The 21,960-nt window shown below is 36.7% G+C and overlaps 2 protein-coding genes across 3 annotated transcripts in view; one reads left to right on the forward strand and one right to left on the reverse strand.

Annotated features, from left to right (window-relative positions):
• Nucleotides 1–21,960, reverse strand: part of PolD1 (DNA polymerase delta 1, catalytic subunit) — a 362,058-nt gene that overhangs the window by 92,738 nt on the left and 247,360 nt on the right. The window contains exons 1-3 of one of the 2 annotated variants that reach the window (XM_083133793.1): nucleotides 17,025–17,112; nucleotides 11,882–11,983; nucleotides 3,039–3,150 (exon numbers count right to left, since the gene is read on the reverse strand). In XM_083133793.1, coding sequence (XP_082989919.1) covers nucleotides 3,039–3,150; nucleotides 11,882–11,946 — 177 coding nt within the window. In that variant the 5' untranslated portion in view covers nucleotides 11,947–11,983; nucleotides 17,025–17,112. Of the gene's footprint in view, nucleotides 1–3,038; nucleotides 3,151–11,881; nucleotides 11,984–17,024; nucleotides 17,113–21,960 lie in introns of those variants that run through there. The other variant, XM_083133794.1, reaches the window with a different exon arrangement.
• Nucleotides 18,218–21,960, forward strand: part of LOC145997145 (CD151 antigen-like) — a 29,883-nt gene continuing 26,140 nt past the window's right edge. The window contains exon 1 of the mRNA XM_083133792.1: nucleotides 18,218–18,381. The gene's annotated coding sequence lies outside the window, so the exon portion shown is untranslated. The remainder of the gene's footprint in view (nucleotides 18,382–21,960) is intronic.

Genomic DNA, 21,960 nt, shown 5'->3' on the forward strand with positions numbered 1-21,960 from the left:
TGAGGCAACATTCCCGGATTCATGGAAAAAGGTTAATGTGGTACCGTTATATAAATCTGGGGACAAGGATGCTGTTGCTTCTTATAAACCCATTTTCCTGTTATCACCACTTTCTATCGCCTGTGAAAAAATAATAAAGGACCAACATTACAAATTCACCTCTCCATACATAAATACAGCACAGCACGGCTTCTTACCAGGCAACTCTTGCTTAACGAACTTCAGCATCGTATTATATGACACTGTATATCTGAAAACTCTCAAGTGGATGTAATATATATCTTGATTTCTCCAAAGCCTTAGACTCTATAAACCACAACTACCTCCTACATAAATTATGTCATCGTTTTAATATTCATGGGAAATTTCTCTCTCTGCTCAAACACTACCTCCGAAACAGACAACAAAAGGTTGTACTTTCCGGAACCTCTTCTTGTTATCGAGGTGTATCTTCTGGTGTACCCCAAGGCAACGTTCTTGGACCTCTTCTCTTCATCCTCTACCTTGATGATCTTCCAGAATATCTTTCGGACTCATGTAAAACCTTCTATTGTTAGCAGATGATTGCAAAATAATATCAAATTTAAATGACATGGCACTGTTGAAAAAGAACATAGATCCCCTAATAAAGTGGTGTGACATATGGAACCTGAAACTTAATCCTCAGAAATGTACCACCAAGACCTTCTCCTTAAAGAAAAATACATTTAATACGCAATATTCCATAGAAAACAATTGCGTTCAAAGGGTTGCCGCACAGAAGGACTTAGAGGTGTCATATCTGATGAGAAACTCTCCTTTTCTGACCACATCTCTGCAGTCACTAAGGGTTCCATCCGTATGCTGGGTCTCCTCTATCATTTTACTGAAATGAACAACCTGTCTGCTCTCGGCACTTTTTACAAATCTTTCGTTTCACCAAAACTTGAATACTGTTCTCCGATCTGGTCTATGGCATGCCCCTCAAAATTAGGTAGTCTAAATTCTGTTCTAAATTTCTTCCTGACCATTGTTCGCCACCGAATTCCATCCACAAAACATTTACAAAAGTCCATTCTTCTGAAAATGCTTAACATCCATACCCCTCATGTTACACACATACTTGCAGACCATATTTTCCTCCATAAAATAGCCAATGGGAACATAAGACATGATCGCCGCCTTCAAGAAATTCACTTTCGAGTACCGTCCCGCACCAGAAGAAGCACTCAGTTTTCACATATAAGAACCCCAGATTAAGCCTAATGCAGCGTTCTCTCTTCCACAGACTATATGGCCAATACAACACTCTATCAAACCAAGTTGATATTTTTGAAAACCAGTCACGTTTTAGAAAGCTACTGTGTAACAACATATAATCCACTTTTATCTCATATGTATGCATTTTAGTTTGTTATTATTCTTTATTGTTACTTCCATTGTTATATTTTGTTACTTCCATTGTTATTACATTCCAATGTAAAATGGCCAAAGCTGTATTTGGGATTCTTTGGTAAATAAATAAATAAATACTCGACTCTAGCAAAGTGGGATAGTGGGTGCAGCTGTTTGGCGCTCTTCTAACAGAATGAACCCACCGACATTGTTGGCGATTTTTTAAAAAAGCTCTGAAACGGTTTACACACTTTTTCTTTACAAAAAATGAATACAATAATGCTAGAGGACATTTGTAGAAAGAAAACTAACTTCCTTAATTTTTCTATTTCAAATCGTTCTTGGTTGTATGCAAAATGTACAATTATTTATTTTCAATTTTACTGCTCCTCCGCGAGATACATAAAGTCCCATATCCTGCACTTGTGGCCTCATACACCCGTACTTTCTTTTCTTTGTTCCTATAATAGACAAAAAATCCGGCTCCAGCACTCTCCCCAGTTGTTTACACAAGGTGAGTAGCTCGTTTTACCCTACTCACACCAGCTACGCTCCCGTCTACTCGAACAATGTAAACCAGGCTTAAGAATGAGCAACTTTGATTTGATTCGATTCTTGTTGCTTAGCATTGCTTTTCTGCCACTTTTGGCTAATCGTGACAATGAGAATGAAATTGATAAATGGACACTCGCAAACAACACCCACTCTCAGGCTAGGATTCGAACCTGGGGCCCTTAATCACATACTTGTATCTGTTGCTTACCTTCTCCCCTCTTCTCTTCATCGATGTTGTACAGTGTTGTTGGTCAATTATTTTATCTACCAACTGTTTTTGTTGCGGTTGCTACTTGCACAGTTTCCATCCTAAAGAATGTAGCGGAAGAAAAGTTCTCAACTAAGCTCGTAATTTCTACACTAACTACTGGTCAATATATCAACTGCAACATCGAGTTTCTACAACAAATTTTAAATCTTGCTTGTCCTAGTTTTCTTTGGTTCGAAGATCCTACTACAAAAACAAATTTTCCACAGCAAGAGTTAATTTGCCTGAGATTCCCACGACTTTTCCATAAAAATAGATTTCCTAGACATTTCCAGACTTTCCCATAAAAGTAAATTTCCCAGACAATTCCAAAATTTTCCCATGAAAGCAAATTTCCCTGACTTTTCCAGAAAAATTGACTTTTCACCAACATTCCCATGACTTTTCCAAAAAAGTAAATTTCTCAGACATTTAGATAAGAAGTAAATTTCCCAGACATTTCTGGAACAAGTATCTAAGATGTTCTCATGATTTTCCTAGGAAAGTAAATTTCCCAGACATGCTCTCATAATTTTTCTAGGAAAGTAAATTTCCCAGACATTTCCATATAAGTAAATACCGAGATTTCCATGGTTTTCAAGACACTTAAGACACCCTGAAGCAGCTGAAAAAAGGTTGCAAACTTATCACACGTGTCTTCCTCAACATGGAAAGTGAAGTTACCAGACCATGTTTTCTTGATTTGTCATCATCATCATCACAATCCTTAGCAGTTTCCTGCCTCTGGCTGGGTCGGTCTTGATTTGTAATGATACATAAAAAAAACTATTAGTAAATTCTGATTATAAATATAGGCATATTAAAGCAAAATATTGTTTAGTGAAAGTTCTGAGTGCCATACCTGACCAAGGAATTCCTGAGAATCCACTTCCATGGCTTCTGCTTCGATCTGGTCCATGAGGGCCAGCTGCTCCTCGAAGGTTCCTTGGAACTCTTCATCTTCATCGTCCACTCTGCAAGCAAAATATTTATTTATTTATTAAAAAAATTTCAGATACAGCAGATAGCCATTTTACACTAAAATCATCAACAATGAAAAGAACAAAAAATAATAATAACAAAACAGCACAAAGGATTAACATAAATAAGTCAAGATGGCACAATTAAGTAATATTTAGCAACATATGTTCTGATGGTAGACCGAAAGACTTACTTTGTGGAAAATACATCAGCACTTGAAGAAAGTTCATTGTATTGAGTGGGAAGTCTGTGGAAGAGCGATCTTTTTTGAATTTCCAGCTCTTCTGTGTAAAATAGATTTTTTTTATTTTTTTATTTAGTTTATTTTACTTCGCGTTTTGTGCCTCTTGGCTAATTTGCGAAGATGGGGATGAGTGATGAAATGATGAAATTGATGAATGGACATTCACAAACAACCAAGCCCGACCGGGATTCGAACCCGGGACCCTTGGCGTCGCAGCGCGATGTGCTAACCACTCGGCCACAGGGTCGGGCGTAAAATAGATTTGTATTACGTGTTGTGCGCATGGACACTCGAAAGTGGAATTCCTGGATGAGTGTGTTGCAACGGATTTTGCCATTGACAATTTTGTATTGAAGTCATTCAGTAAACGGTGATGATAGGGAGTCTGTAAGTGTAGATAGGTCAGGAGATGAAGTTCTCTCGAGATATCAGCTAGGTGATTTCCGGATAGGCTTCCGAACTTTACAGAGCTAAAGTCAATATCATCTTCAGGGATTGAAGTGCAGAGAATAGTTAGGGTATGGTTATATGTGTTTCATGTGGGAGGGGTACGGAGCTGGTGGCGGGCCAATCAGGTGCCATCTCCATGATGTCCGGGTTCCCAGTCGACTATCGCTAACCATGCTGGGTCCAGTTCTAGTCCAGAGTCCTTGTTCAGGTTTTCCATTCCCCATGGATGGCTATTGCTTCTTTGACGAGACGGTTCCAGTAATTGGACAACTTATTTATGATCTTGGTGGTTGTAAAGGCGATTCTATGGCCCTCTTGGATGGAATGTTCTACTAACCCAAATTTTTCTGGGTGAAAATTCTTGATGCCATGACTGGGAGTGTGGACATCGTAGAGACTGCACCTGATTGGCCCGCCACCTGCTCCGTACCCCTCCCACATCAAACACATATAACCATACCCTAACCTTTCTCTGCACTTCAATCCCTGAAGATGAAGAGTGACGTTAGCTCTCAAAAGCTCAGAAGCCTATCTGGAAATCACCTGGCTGATATCCCAAGAGAACTTCTTCATTCGCCGCCAGGAAAGCTTCAGGAGATGCGGTGTTGAAAAATTGCATAATGAGGGAACCCTGTAATAAACTATAGGCAGGACAAAGTGGAATAATATGTCAAGAACATATCCATCATATCGTTAACACAAAATGTCATTTTATATAGTTTTTGATCAGATTTTTTCACTGCTATAACACCGAAATCTTATTTTATTTACAGCTTTTGAACCCGAAATTCACTCTGCTTTTGTACTGAAATTTTGCATTTTTATTCACCAAAAATATGTGCCTCTATGTATTACCGCCTCTCAACACCCACACACATACACACACAAGTGGGTGTTGAGAGGCGGTAATACATAGAGGCACATATTTTTGGTGAATAAAAATGCAAAATTTCAGTACAAAAGCAGAGTGAATTTCGGGTTCAAAAGCTGTAAATAAAATAAGATTTCGGTGTTATTAAATATATTAACAATACAAAGGGTCTATGTGATTCCAACATATATAAAAATTCTAATTCAATTAAATGGTATATATAAAATATTTAACTTAACGTGCTAAGTTTTCATTTACCATTTCACATAATCAGACTTGAAATACAACCACAAGTCACAGTTACGGGATCTATGAAAAATTGTTAATTGTCAAACTCAAATTTAGCTAATCAATTTCAAGATACCTTGCAATAATCGCCTGTCTGTCCGATAGATTGTTCTGGAAAGGACACAAACAAAGTAAATGGATATAGAGAATTGTTTTATTTTCCAAGCAGCTTTCTTTTCGTTCCTCGATAAAAATGAGCGCTAAACTGTGAAAAACTTGTCTCAGGGCATTTAAAATCACCTGTATAAATTCAATAAGATTTGGATTAACAAAAGTTGAAATATTTCATGTCTACGGAGAAAAATTCATGCAGAATTCATGTATAATTCTCGGTGAGTAGCCACCCTGCATGTTTCGGTTGTAATGATCAACATGGCATGATTGGTGTGCCCCAGTTTCGGTCATTATGACCTACATGGCAGACAACGTATTAACCAAGCATACAAGAAACTAGGCTTCATAAAAAGATGTGGGGAAGATCTGGCAAGTAGATCAATAATAAAACTTGGGCTGTCTCTTTAGTGCACTCACTGATGGAATATGCATCGGTAATATGGCATATCCTTGGACAAAAACATACGAGTGAAGTAGAGATGATTTAGTCCAATTCTTGAGGTATCTTAAGGACAAAGTGTATCCTAAATTCACTCTGTACTCTGAGCTTATATCGCATTTTAACATCACAAAAATGGAAGTAAGGTTTAATCTAAATTTGATGAGCATGCTATATGAAATTGTAATAAGAGAATACTCTCTATGGGGTTAGTAGCTATATTGCAATATCGTGTGCCTCAAATGAGAACCAGACCGAAACCTGGGTTGTTTCATGTGCCAAAATCGTGAACATAGTATTATGTACAGCTATCTCCGATGTGAAAAATGGCCAAAAATTATAATGAAGTAGTGGCAAATGATTCAGGGCTTGATATAAACAGGATGTCACTGCATTCATTCAAAAGAACACTACTGGCTTAGTGGAGAAAGGAGTGAGGGGTTCATCTGTATATTAATTAGTAAAACAATGTATGTAATGCAAAAAATGCATGTATGCCTCAATAGAACAATGTTCTGTGGCACCATTTGTTTAATAAATAAATAACAAGAGCTACAGAGAAAACACTGCCACTGCTGCTTTTTTAAATAAAAACAATAGAAGAGCAACCACAAAACTTCAAATGCATTTCCCATACATTTTCCAGAATCCTTGATACACAGTTCACTATTATTTTAAATTCATTTTACAATAACCTGTCCTATTTCTCCTCATAGCCATACCATCACCACCTTCTGTATTATTAATACTATTACTGGAACAGTACCCGTAAAATTCGTAATTTTACCAATAGGATATATTTATGAATAGTGAAAAGTCTGACATTTTATTTTCATGTCATACCTTTCTAAGGTAAATGTTTAAATACACAGGGTAAGACTAAGACAGATTAAATGGTTTATAAATTGAAAACTGTTTGTTTTATCAGGAAGCATTTAGTACTGTTTTATAGAGAAAGTCTTCAAATTTACGACCTCTGCCTTTTCGTGATAGCATCATCAAGTCAGCACCTTTGACGTCAGTCGAACAATATGGTGGCTAGCCAGGTAGAAAAGGCTTTGTGTGTGCTTGAATTTTCAAAATTACTGCCGTACAGCATCATTTTAGAAGATGGTATGACAAACAACCACCCACAAGGCAGTCCATCTACAATTGAAGCAAGAAATTTGAGGAAAGTGGTTGTCTGTGGAAGGGGAAAAGTCCTGGGAGACGAGAACTGAACTATTGCATTGATATGTGTAAAGTTCAGGACACACACTACCAACAATGTAAGTATTTCAGCCATGTTATTAAAACATCTTGCTTCTGTAAAACTTTGGAACTGTATATCTGTTTATTTTTCACAGCAGTCATCTGGTTACATACATTAACTTAGGAGGTACTTCATGGGACATATGCAATTTTATACTGGATCGGCAAAATATTAATTATCAATATCAGTAGTTTATTGGATTTGGTCAAAAAAAAAAAAATGATCTAATTATTATTATTACTTTCTGATACCACAAACAAAACTAATTCAAGAATAAAATGACACCTCTTTGCATATAATTAAGGACAAAGGTTACAGTTCACAAATTAAAATCTTGCAGATATTTTGCTTGCAAGAAGTAAAAGGAACTCGGAAGAAAATCTATTGCTTAGTACACTTTAACCTTTATGGTGGACCACACAGTGATTTACGTTTGTGTCATTCTATCCTACAACTCCCAATATTTTTTTGTGAACAAACTCCCTGATTTTTCCAGGCAACTTTAAAATAAAGTAAATTTCCATTCCATTCTGAAGGAGGAAACTCTGGAGGGAGGAAAGGCAGCCAGAGACATGGTGCTGATCACATCACCCTCACCTTCGGCCGTGATCAAAGAAAGTGTGGGGCCCTATCTCCACACCCCCTATATGCCTTCATGACATAGAGAGCACTTTGCTTTCTATTTTCTTTTTACCTATCTTTCCAATCGTGTGACAACCAACTATACATTATTGGGCACATTAAACAAGTCATGGCTGTTGGTCATTCCGTAAGCCCAGTTGTGAAGATTTTGACGTTCATTGCGGCATTCCTTAATTCAGTTGTTTCGTGACGAATGTTCTTCTCGAATGAAGTGCACGGACCTGGAGGCTGGTTTCTTCAGTGTTGTTGGTTCAAATTGTATGGTTTCGAAAATCAATACAATTTGAACAGAGAGCAATATGAATCTACTAGGGATGGCCACAAATTCCGAATAATGGATATCCAGATTTCAAATCATCCATTATCTCATTGTAGATTAGGCACACAAAGATGTACTACGCCGAAATTTTCAGCAAAAAATGCAGGCTCAACCAGGACTCGAACCCGGGTCTCTGGCATACTGTGCAATTGCTCTAACCACTGAGCTACCGAGCCAGCCTGGCCTCGCATGATTATTTGCTATAGCCGTTTTACCTACTGTGTTTCAAAGGCAACAGATTCCGTTGCGGTAGCACTGGCAGAGGCTATTCCATGCTGCTGCTGGAAAAGAGTTGTTGAACAACCAGAGTGGGTGTGATACAATGGTGAGGAGAAATCTGTTGGCTGACCAGCAATGGTGTATGAGTGAATCTAAAAATAACTGAAATAACAGACCAGTTCTAGTCAAGATTGCATCGAGGGATGTTCAAGGTTCCTTGGTGCACGAAATGTATTTAGAGAAAAATCCTCTGTGTAAAGTACTTGAGTGAATGGATGAGTGAATTGTATCTTTGTGAATGATGTGCGCTATGTTGTGTAGTGAACTGAAATGAGTGACATAATTAACAAACGTGCGCTATGTTGTGTAGTGAACTGAAATGAGTGACATAATTAACAAACTATTTACTTGGCTTATGTATGTGAAGAACCTTCAAATTGTTGATTTTTGCACAGATAGGCTAATTTGGTTTGGACGTGGGAACCAAACCACTATGTTCCTCTGCTAGGTATCGAACATAACCCTTAGTATAAAGACGACAACATTACAAACATGCCAAAGAGGAGGTCCCAAACTTGTATATTTTAAATCACAATATCACATAGTTTTTCTTGTATGTACGCATTGCTTGCACTGTAGAATTATTTTCCTGTAGTTTATGGTTATTACAAGCATAAGAAAACAATTTTTCATTGTGACATTTCAGGAGAACACACACTCCTTTAATCAGACATTTATTTTCATTTTGACTAAAGATGGGGACTTTATGCGCTATGTTGTGTAGTGAACTGAAATGAGTGACATAATTAACAAACTATTTACTCGGTTTACGTATGTGAATAAGCTTTGTTCACCTACAGGAACTTTGACTAAATCTTTAGTCAAAATGAAAATAAATGTCTGATGAAGGGAGCGTGTGTTCTCCTGAAATGTCACAACGAAAAACTGTTTTCTTATGCTTGTAATAACCATAAACTACAGGAAAATAACAATATCACATTACTTCAAAACACACACACACACAAAAGAACAAAAATCTACGCCTCTCCCACCAGCAAATTTTTGTACATTCTATGACGCTCTTCCTCGGCTTACTGAATGACACGGTCATATATATTTTTAAAAGGAATTAAAGAAAATTGTTTTAATATTTCAAATCATAAGTTGCCCAAAAGTTCAATCCAAATTTTTATATATCAACTTAACCTTACAAATAACTGTGTTAACTTTCGCAGAAATAAAGAAAATTACCACATGTTAAATATTAATGAACAGTGTATTATAAATAAATTTCACAAGTACGAAGTATTCGTTCATATACCGTATAAAGCATACATTCATATAATCAACTAAGATTTTACATTTTGATATCACATTTTATATTTCAACTTCTTTTACATATTAGTCACGATCTCAAGTCAACTTATAAGCATATGGAAAATTGTTCTAAGTTTCCAGGATTTTTACGAGACGATTTGCACTAAACGCTCGATTATAACGAAGAACTATCCAAGACAAATTATATGTTTTTGTGTGTTCTATAGACTTTCCACATTCAAAGTAGTCAATTCTTTCATATTATAAAATTAGGCCTTTCATTTACGTGGCTACATGCATGTAAGATACTTATCTGAAAATTCAACACCAAGAGAAGATGGCTGCCATTTTTACGTCCTATGGACCGGTCACTTTTTAATGTCCTATTCACTTTTTAGGTTCTTCACGGCCTTTCTGAAGATCGAAAAATCGTTACTGCTCTTTTTGTAACATTTTTGTCACGTTTCCTGGAGAAATCTTGTTGTTTTATATAAAATATTTCCAATTTAGGTCTCCAAAATATTTAGTGACTCCATTCTAGTCGTCCGTGATCATAAAGATGAAGCAGTGTCTCCAAACTCACACTGTTACCACTTTGAGCACAGAATACAAACTTGCGAATACTTTTCAAATGACAATTATTGAATTGTACAGATATTATGCATGAAAACGCATGTAAAATAAATTATATACAATAAAATAGATATTACAATATTCTATCACATGTTTATGTATTTTCTTTTTACCTTTTTCAGTAATTTTAAGTTTTACAATTTTGGTGGGAAAAAGGTTATTTACGCACAACTTAGATTTTTCCCTTTATGTGAGTTGGCTATGTTTCACAATTTTAGGATTACTTCACAACTTTAGGATTACTCTTCAAGGCGCTCATTTTAACAAATCGTAACTTTATCGTCGAAATTCTGCCAAAACTTATTTCAAATGGATTGTACGTGTTAGTAATACATAATAAATACATGTTCGTACCCATATACTTATGAATGAGCAAGTAAAAGCTGTTGAAGCCAAACATATGTGCGATTTTGCATAAATTGGCAATTTACGGTAAGCATATTCTTGATACATCACAAACCAAATTACATCGCTGATATATATAAAAATATTTTAAATGTTTGAAGTTTATACACGTACTTCAATTAAAACAAAGCCAAAGTGATGCAAATTAATTTTCTACAAATATAAACTACCAAATACGACCTCAAATCGTAAATTTCAAGTAATAAAATTATTTTATTTTTCACATTATGATGGTACTCATTATGATACCGTCATAATTCGAACACTATGATATGGTGAGACAGCCCAGGTTTTGAACCTAGTAAATACCACTGGTTTGTACCTTTGTAGATTTAATCTAGTAGCTACGAAACCTCAGCATCAGAAACTAGCAAGGCAGAAATGAAACAATCAAGAAAAACTACAAATTTCACAATACAGTTTTCGAGAAATCCCCATACTCCTACTTTGCATGTATTCTCTTGTGACAAGTGTTGAAAATTGTCCGTTGATTGGGAATGATTTTATTTTCGTGGTTGGCATTCCCACTCTGAAGGTCACGTGGAATGCTCCTTCAAATCCCTATGTCAGTTGTGCCATGATGTAAGCAGGCACAGTTACAATGTTGATGAGCGGCTAGTGACGTGTGTGTGTGGGTGCAGGATGGACAATGCATGGGGCAAATGTTGTACTGTAACGTAAAGTAGATCCAAGTATGTTATAATGTAAATAAATACGTCATACATATCTAGGAGTAATATATACAAGGCACGCACTGAAAGTCTTGAGCCTTGTTCCATTACTCTCAGGCCTTCGCTATTTCAGTTGAAACCACACATATGGGAGGTACAGCCATCTGTTGTCCACTGCATGAACCACATGCAGTTGCATGCACACTTTTGCTGTCAGTAAGAGAAAAATGGTATTTATAGACAGACGTAGAATTTCTTGTTGGTGAAAACGTTGCAGAAATTCATCAGCGTTTACTGAACTTCTGTGGAGATGCCTTCATGGGTTACAGTAGAGGCTACAGTGAAACATTTTAGAGATGGTAGCACAGACATTGTTGAGAAGCCCCGTAGTGACAGACCGAAACCAGCTTCCATGCACAAGAACATGGACCGGATTGACAAGCTTATCATTATCATAAGTGACAGGATGATAACTGTACGAGAAATTGCACATTATCTGAACATTGGACACAGTGCTTATACAGGACACAAGAAAAGACTCTTAGGTATTGCAAGATGGGTGCCAAGGTGACTGATGAGGCTTTCTGTTGGTCACGTCGTGCCAAAATGGACTTCTGCAAGAGGGGCATTTTCCAGCTCCGTAACAGTGGCACAATGATTCCTGATCAGGATTTTATGTCGAAAAGTAAGAGCAAGGTCCAAATTATGTATTACTATAGGTAGAATAAAAATATTGGTTTCTAACTTAATAACACTTGGCTCATTACTTTCAGTACATACCTTGTATAATATAGTCTAGGGGTACGGTGACTTTTCGGACACCCTATACATCCAGACTGAAAATCACCTTGTACACTTACCGAACTTTCTTAGCAGATGCAGGTGGAGTGCCTTTAGGAGGAAACTGTTTCCGCTTGGAATTCATTTTTGTTGCCTGACAGTCCTTTGCGTTTCAAAGATACCTAAAAAAAAAAAAAATGTTCTTAAACAATTATCGATATATGAAAAAAATTTCTACTTACATATTTAAATTTTAGCTCCATAAGTTTTTACTGATTATATTCCGTAAGTCACTCCATTAATTATCGTGTATATTATCAAAATGCAAAATTATACAATGTGATCCATTAAAGTGTAGACCGCTGCGTCGGTGTTTGCGCTATCCGCAAGTGACGAACTTGCGGCTGTTTGTCGACATCATAGTGTGTCGATGAAGCAAGCGCGCAACAGCTTCCGTATTTATTTTATTTTAAAAAAGTGATTTACTTCCCAGATTTATAAGAAGAAGGGTAATAATTTACTATCCTTCGGACACCTATAACTTCTTCATTTCGTCAATTTTTGACATTCATACTTACCTATGTGCTTCGCGGAACATTCCTTAAGGTGTATTGATATTTTTTTGATCAAAGCAATTACAATTTTTCACATTACGAGTACTCCTTTCTCGTAGTCTTTTCGCTTGGCTGAGACACAATATGGTGAATACACCTTCCTACACAATCGCGTGTCGTGCTTGTGTTTTGTCGATTTTCATTCGTTATGCAGTGTTTCAACCTTCGGAACCCAAGAAATACCCGTGAACAACGCTCATCTGATCAAATTTTTTTTAAAACTTTTTCGCATTGTTTTACGAAGAAAATTGAAATGTTTCGTGGCGCTTTCCGTGAATGGTTTTTGGGGCTATTTATCCCGGAATCAGTGGGGAATTTAAACTAAAAAACTATTTTAGTTTGAAATTTTTGAGTCCAAATTTCCCACCGATTCCGGGCACCGCCCCTGGGGTAATTGACCAACCACCCCCAACCGCTGACGCGGTCCCGCCTCCGCTCCTCTCCGGCTCAAAAGCTTTCTCTATAGAGTCCCTGTTAAAGGCATGTTACGATGGTCACTATTTATATTTTGAGCCATGGCAACACTGATTGAAGTTAGGCGCGATTTGACGTTTGCACGGAATCGTCTGGCATTATTGACCATAACGTACTTCAAATGTTTTGTCAATAGCTTCATTTGTGTTGTTTATGTTGCCTCGGAGATTGCACGACAACAATAAAATGGAATTAACTCGTGAACATTTTCGTGCGAGGATTTTTTACGATTTTCGACGTGGATTATCAAGACAAGAGTGCATCGATCAACTTACTTCCACATTTGGCGATGAAGCCCCATCCTTTGCCACTGTGAAACGCTGGTATAACGAATTTAATCGTGGCCGCCATTCGCTCACCGACGAGATTCGCGAAGGTCGTCCAAAATCAGTTGTTGTTCAAGAAAACATTGATGCTGTGCAAAACCTAATACTGCAAGATCATCATGTAACATACTGTGAGATTGAGGCAACCATAGGCATTAGTTCCACCAGTATATATAAAATATTACATGATCATTTAGCTGTGAGAAAGGTATGTTCTCGTTGGATCCCACACAATTTGACAAAAACTCAAAAAGACGCTTGCGTCATTTGATGCAAACAAATGCTCAATAAATACAATCGTGGTGCTTCAAAAGACGTATATAAGATTGTAACAGGTGACGAATCCTGGATATATGCATATGAGCCAGAACGTAAACAGCAGTCGACTGTATGGGTGTTTCAAGATGAACCCAATCCAACAAAAGTTGTTCACGCAACATAGGGATGAAGTACGACTTAAGAGAGAGAGAAATGCAATATTTAAACACACGAGAGAAACAGGACATGACATAGAGTGGGATGAGGCTAAGCAGATAGGAAGGGAGAAGAGAATGCTATTGAGAAAATGGAAGGAAGCCAAGGAAATAGAGAAGAAAGGTGAAGAAGACATAATGAACTGGAATGTGGGACTGAAGTTAAACAAAGAATGGAAGAAGGTGTTAGAAAGAGTGGAAAGGACAAGAGAGAAAGAGGAGAGGAGAAAGGAGAAAAATGAAGGAAAAAGAGCGTGAGATATTCTATATGAATATCTCTTCACATTCTATATGAATATCTCTTCACATTCTATATGAAAGTAATTATGTTTAGCCTTTTAGGTGAAAGTACAGTTGGAAAGTGAAAGTCAAGTGCTAGAAAGTTCCTAACAACTTTCTAATAGTCTGGAGGGAGTAATGTTTGTGTATATATAATGCCCTTTTTGTATATCTTGTTACTTTTGTACTTGATACAGAGTCTGATGAAGACCTTGCTAGAAGGTTGAAATGTTACGTTTTAGTTTATGTTTTTAATAAAATAAATTACTGCCTTGGTCAGCATATTTAGTTTTTCATAATCATGGAAACAAGGCTTAATGGTGTTATTCTTCATCAAGACAATGCCAGCTGTCACACATCTCGTCTAACAACAGACTTTATGAACAGTCAAAAAATCGAATTGATGGGTCATTCGCCGTACAGTCCTGATTTGGCACCCAAAGACTTCTTCTTGTTCCCGAATGTCAAGAATAAATTGCGTGGACAACGATTTTCGTTGGCGGAAGACGCCGTTGATGCATTCAAAAACCATATTATGGAGGTGTCTCAAGAAGATTGAAAAAACTGCTTTGACGAACAAATGCAAAAGTGTACTGACCATAAAGGAGAATACTTCGAAAAACAATAAAGCAGTTTTCAATGCCAAATTCCTGTTTTTTCATTGTTAGGCTCAAAATATAAATAGTGACCCTCGTAGAAATTGGCCGGAGTCACCTGCCCCCAAATGAGCCCCAAACTTTTAAATTTGAAGAAATCTGTTTCCAGGATACGGAAAACTTACCTGAATTTCACCACGCATCCACGACACGTCATATTACGCATATACCCACAGCCCACTCCTTCTAACGAGTAGCTTACATTCACTGCTACATTTTCGACATTCCTTTAATTTCTTCACAATCCCGTGTTCAATTAAATTAAAAAATCCACTGGATCTTCCACACCTGGTACGAATTTCACCACGCAACCACGACACATCATGTTTCTAACTTTTGTTGCAAACACAAACAGTTCGAAACACTGGATACCCAATGAACATGAACAAAACACAATCACGCGACGCGTGATGATGTATGAAGGTGTACGCGCCAAAGGCTAACTAATTTTCAACAATGAACATGAATTTCCCCTATCATACATTCCCACATCACACAAAACACCTTCCTGATGTTAGACAACACTACAGGAACTTAATTACGGTAACTAGTTTCTTCTGTAGAAATAAAGAAATCTGTCCGAACAATAGTAAACTAGTACCAAAGTATGTTCTGTTTAGGATCTTTAACTCTTAAGTACTATGCTTTCAATTTGAACTGTGAACTACTTTTACAGTTTTCAATTCCTGATGCTTTTAACTTCACTTGACTTGGTTATAGAAGAATAGGTATTGTAAAGAGATTCCAATTATAATTGTTTAGTTAAATTGAAACTGCAAATTCTAAGTCCTCAGAAGAGCAGGAGTTCAAGCAACATGAAATCTTTTGAAAATGAGTGATGAGCCATTGGAAGTATAATGTAACAAAAAACACACACATAGCTACTGTGGCACATCTGTCAGTCCACTGGCCGAAAATAAAATTCAATAAGATTTGAGAAAACAAAGGCAAGACCTCGTGATATTGACAGTATGTAGCCAGCACCCCAACTGAAAGGTAAGGCGAAGGGTCAACTTGTGTTTAGAAGGGTGCGATAAAAACAAATTCAGCATGGTTTAAGAGACAGTCCATAGTGATTAAGGGTTAGTTTAAGATAACTAATAAAATTAATTCTATTTCAGGTGTCTAGCTCTAACAGTTTCTCTGACATTAAGGTTTTCGCAAACAGCTACATGCTTTTGCCAGAAGTAAGTGCAGAAAAAAAAATTAAACCTGGTTCTGATATCCTGAAACATATACAAACCGATGTGCTAAAAATGAAACTTTTCTATAAGTGTAATGCAACATTTATTTTTAAATTGAATCTGACACCATATTTTTATATCTAATGCAATTTTGAAAGGGAATTATTTCTTCAGCTTCAAAAAATGTATAAATAAGAAGTTGAGAAAATATTTTTGGACAGGGGATTCATATTTTACACTCCAAGGAGGAATATCTAAAAATTAATTTAAATCTGCATAATCATTACCCAAATTGGACAACAGTAGCATGTGTTAAATGTGTTGCAGATAGCAGTATCAGCATGTATCCTAGACTATAGCTAGTCGACATATGTCTACTTGGTGTGAAACGGGTGTATGGAAATATATTGGAATGAAAAATTGTCCAGCAAGAAATATGCACTACGTATACATTTCACTTGTTTAGTAATTGTATTTACACATGTGACGAATTTATATGATGCACAATAGGTGGCAGTATAGTACAGACATTTTCAGCAATAGGTAGTTGGGTCAATATATGTCTTGTGTGTGTACCTTAATCTATATGGTATTTACGGATAGTACACAGAACAACAAAGATAATAGTAGGAAAATAGACCATTACTAATTTCATTATTTTCTATTCTACATCCTGTGTTGATCGAAGGAATATAATTCTGGGTAAATGTCTCTTATATCGGAGACACATTAAAATCAGCCCATGTTCTGCAGTGAGACCCATTTTTATTTCACCACCACCACATTGTGAAAAACAGACTGAAGAAAATTGTTTTGGACAATTAGTCTCATATTACATTTGCTGCTAGGTGTACTAAAGGACCATGAGAGAGAAATGCAATGCTACATCATTGTGAAAATACCTGGTCCCGGAGTATGAAGCTGCAGTCATAAACGGTCTCGTAGCTGCCAACAGCAGAGACCTAACTAAAACTAAAGTTAAAAATATGGTTTTCCATATTTTTTTTCGGTTAACAATCCGCAACGTAACACAACATGGAACAACCTCCTTATTTTCAATAACAACGATTAAATTATTACGCGTAAAATAAATGTTCGAAGACGATTCATTTGTTAGATATATTTTTTGTAAGTACCAAGACATTTAATACCAAAAAAATTATTTTAGTCTTTGAACTTATGTCTCTACATGCAAAAAGTTTTGTAGTTTCAGTTACCTTTCAATGTGACCTAATCTAAAACAAGAAAACAAACTCTCCTCAATCTTTCCGGTCTCCTGTTGTCCATTTTCTCCCGGGAAATCTGAAGACTCGGATTGGTGCCAGTGTTGCCAACAGCACGAGAGAAAAACGGGCTAAATCGCACCCAAAATGGAGCTAAAATTCACATCCAAGGGGCTAGATTTACAAAGGTGCGGCTGCGCACTGAAAAAAAAAATCTGGTTCTTAATTCTTGGGTGTTTGGTGCAAAATTTCTGAAACTCAAGAACCACAACTAATCAACTGTCAAGATGAGGGGCATACGATCAACTAAATTAAATTTTCTTAACTTAAATAATTTATTTCCCCCGTAAATTGTGGTGCAGTAGATTACACATTTTCGGCATATACCTCCTTCACATATATGAACACGTACACTCACACACACACACACGGCCGCACGCACGAACTAGTCTCTGGGCGTGCCTCACTGTTACGAACGATTCGTCGATTCCGCACCGCACTTCTGCACTTTCAAGGACCAGATGCAATGCAACTGAACAAAGATTCGCATTTTCTGGAATCGACGCTATCCGTAATACGCCTCGGGCTACACAGCATACCAAAACCAGAAACAAGGGGATAAAGTGACAATGTGCACTTGATACCTGCTCCCCAGGAGGGGTCGCAGGACGAGTTTGCAGGTGCAGAGGAGGGTCGGTAAAGTTAATTCTTCTTTGCAGTTTACTGAAATACCAAAAAACATTTCATTACTGAAAGGGCTAGATTTGTAGCAAGATTTCTCTCTGTAGGGCTAAAACGCCCCTTGGGGCTTTTGCTGAATTTTGGGGTTGAGTACGTACTCAAAAGGGCCAGTTCTGGCCCCAAAAGGGCCAACTTGGCAACACTGATTGGTGCGGAATTTCTGGAAGTCTTTAGTGATTAAAGCACTAATTCTCCTAATACTTGCCCCCAGCTTAAGGATCAATTTTCAATAACTTTTCAATTTTCACTTCAACCCCCTTCCCTTAGCATTAGTTTCACTTACCTATTTCGAAGTTACTTATTATATAAGCAAGATATTTAGATGATTATTAGTTTGGACTGGAGGTTTTGTTGGGTTTCCGATTCAATCCATTTTCGTAAAGGCCATTTTTAAACGAAAAGAAGAAGAAGTAGCGGCGCGGAAGTGAAAGTGGGTTGCAAGTACACAGGAAGTGGGATATTTGTTTATGCTGAAGGCTGAATGTAAAAGTTGTGTGATGCACTCTATTGTTTGAATTCATGTGGGTTAATAAGGATGAGAGAGATTTTTATTTCAGTCCAGCAACTTTTATTAAACCATATACTTTATTTCGTATGAGACATATAGACTGTAAGTAATCATAAATTACTGTTTGTGCATGAAATTGTTTACTAATGTTTAAAATTTCCCCATGTTTTTGTAAAACTCGTGAAGTTTCAAAGGAAATAGTATTAATTATTACATCTTGGAATATTAGGATTACCATACTTGAAATTTACCTAAACGCTACATGCATCTAAAGTATTAAAATTTTAGGCAGTATATGACAGCATCTTCAAATTTTATATCATGAAAAACAAAAAATTAATTAATTTTCAGAAATTTTTATATATTGACAATATAATAGAAAATGCAATAGACAAAAACGTCTTTAAAAAACAAGTTTTCTTGGAGGGGGGTAAGAGTCTAGTTTACGTCCTTTTCCTAAGGAATATGTGTCATATATCGCTGGAAAGGTTGTTTTATAAGGAATTCAACAAAGCCCAAGGCGAGGAAAAGTTTCCTGGAGGAGAAAATCGAGAAAAACGTGGACATTTTTCGATGATGAAGCACATATTTAGGGGTGAAATGAGTGCTAATGGAACCTAACCTCGTAGACATACCTCGTTCTCGTGAATGGTTAGTGATAGAAAGTGTAAAAAGAAAAACTTACTTAGTCTACGAATGCCGGAGCGCCGGCTGTCTGCTAGCATGGTTTTGTCAACGGGCAAGAAGGAGTGCGCAAGAAAGACGTAAACGGGTAAGAAGGAGTGGGCATGAAGGACGTAAACTAGACTCTAGCCTGGAGGGGGATCGCTTTGTTTACTTAATGCCTCTGGATTATGTGTGTGGTGTTTTTGTAGCTAGGTTAGGCGGGTCGGGTTTAGGGCTCTTGTTAGTCAAATAACATATCTGAAATACTTTTGTGGGTATCAATTCGTTATATCGGAGACACTTTAAAATCGGATATTTTGTGTTTCGTATGGTTCGTACTTACGTGTATTGCGGAACATATTTGAAGGTGCCATTAAGGTTTTCACATGATTAGAAACTTTTTTACACTAAAATAAGCCATTTCTTGAAGTGTTACGGTACGCACATCATGGTGCCCCACAAACCATTCACGATAGCCCGATGCTCCATCACATTAAGGTTAGGTTGCTTTAGGTTGGGCAATATAGTGAAAAAACTGTGTTTGGAACATCCGGTTCAAGTACATGGATGGAAATGCAAGCAACAGCTTTCGTGCATCGGACAGACTTTATTATAGAAAAATACATGATTTAGAGGCCAAATACATTGAAAAATGCGAGAAAACACTTCCACGACCTTCCAAAATTACACAGAAACTCAATTCCGTAAGTACTTTCTCCTGTAAATTTGAAGAAATCCATTTCCCGCATATGACATTTTAACCAAATCATTTGCATGGCACTATAAAACAGATGTCCATGATAAATAATTGCTAAATATACAATTGGGGCATTCCACGAAAAGTGGTCTTACACCGTGTCAATTAATAAAATGAATTAATATGGAAATTATTATTATTTTTAATTGCATTAAGGTTTAGATGTTTGTGAATGCATATAATTTGCACTTTACAACAATAAAAAATACTAGCATCTGCAGCCTATATGCTTCACAGACAAATGAAGTCAAAATTTTATACATTTTTATAGTGTCACACATAACACATTTCCGTAATGCTTTTCATGTATTTAGGCTATCCCATCATGCTCAAGTTCTTTTCATTTTTTGGCATTGGCATGAGTTTACAATACCGGATTACACTCCATTTTCTGTAAAATTTCGCCTACTTACTAATTTCAGTGTCCTGATGATGTATCTGTAGTTCATATTTGGCGGTCACTTGTTAAAATTGTACATTTATGTGTAGAACTCGTAAAATAACCTTGCAATTTACCACGGTGATTGTCCATACACAGCAATTCGGAACAGTCTGTTTCGCAATTCGCTTCCTTTACGCACAACAATCTTGCTACCTTGTGTATTGACGTCAGACGAGGAATGCCTATGAGGTTAGGTTAGGCCTGTTAGGTTAGATTCCATTAGCATAAATACAAAGAAAAATTAATATTTTGGCTAAGAGAACTATACCTTCTCTTGCCTAAGATGAAAAAGCTCTCTCCCGTGACGTCAGAACACAATGTTGATAAATTGTTGTGCGATAAGTGCACGTTGATTTCTTCTTGTTGGGAAAAAGGTGTCTTCCGTGGAGCTACTGTTCTTATGGTAGGGTTACGTTACATTAAGAAAACATAGTTTATTTCGTTTTTTTTCTCGATTTCCGTACTTGACTGCCAATTAGCACATGCAGATTCGTGATTAGGAGTTCACAATTAGTGAGTAGGCGAAATTTCATAGAAATTTGAGAGTGGTCCAGTATTGTAAACTCGTTCCAATTGTTTTAGCAGAAAGCCTAAATTACTTCATAATTCTATAAAATCAGTTCATTCTGAATATTTCAATCCAATCTCAAATCTGGAACGTTAAATTTTGTGTGTAAAATGTCACACATGTAATTCTGGAATGCCCTAATAGTAATTCCTACCAAACATTTGCAGAGAACCATCAAAACGTATTCAAAAATAGAACTAAATGTCTCTTACTTAGGGAATTACATTATAAAAACAAATCAGTTCACTGTGATGAATTGTGAAACAATAAGCTCCAGCCAGGAATAGCTATGAAGAAAGGTATTAACACCTCTTCCAGTATTGAAATATGCATCCTTTTGTTCATAATAATTATAATAACGATATCATTATTTAGCAGGCAAGGTTCAGCATACGCTGTTCTCCCACCTAACCCTTGTCAGAATACAGTCTACATTTACAGTGTATGGATAAGTGGAAAATCAAAATAGAACTATAAACTGTAAACATACAATGATTGAGTAGTACATACATACATTGCAATGCCCCTTGTGGATGCACTTACTTTAACTATACGACGGCTACAGTATCTTCAGGATAATGGGTTCTTTGTTTGAGAATGCAAATAAGAAAGCGTTATAGCCAAAGGATATGATGAAAATGTGAGTGTATATTCTGAGAATCTTCACAGTTACTGAGATTATACAATATATGTACATGAATATTTACCTTCTTCTTCATTAAACAAATTGGCTTCTTCTTCCTTCTAAGGATATCGATTTCCTTTATGAATAAATGATTGGCTGCTTGTACTTTCTTCTATTTCTTCAATCTTTTATTTACAACAAATCGTTTCTTGGCCTTCTTCTTTTTTCTTCTATTTATCATCTATTTCTTCTATCTTTTATTTGCAGCAAATCATATATTTTTCATATCTCTTCTTTTACAGCAATCGTATACTTCTTGAAAGCTCAAATACCTTTGCACGTTTCTCTCTTTTCTGAAGCCTGAACACAAGCTCGAAAATATTTCAGGGCCGACAAATCTGGATATAGTGCTACCTGTGGCCCAGTGCATCTAAAGAAAAGCACAACCGTAAGTGCTTTGGGGCATCTAATTTGAATACACTGCCACCAGGGACAAAACCTGGCGATATTCTCCTCGCCAGAGGTAAACAGAATCAAATCCGGTCGAAAAAGGACACATTTCTGAACTCGTCACTCAGCTTATTAACTTTACTGAATATTCCATATATGGGTATATCCTTAAT

Source organism: Lepisma saccharinum, chromosome 13 (genome assembly GCF_977018435.1).
Source record: "Lepisma saccharinum chromosome 13, izLepSacc3.1, whole genome shotgun sequence".
Taxonomy (NCBI): domain Eukaryota; kingdom Metazoa; phylum Arthropoda; class Insecta; order Zygentoma; family Lepismatidae; genus Lepisma; species Lepisma saccharinum.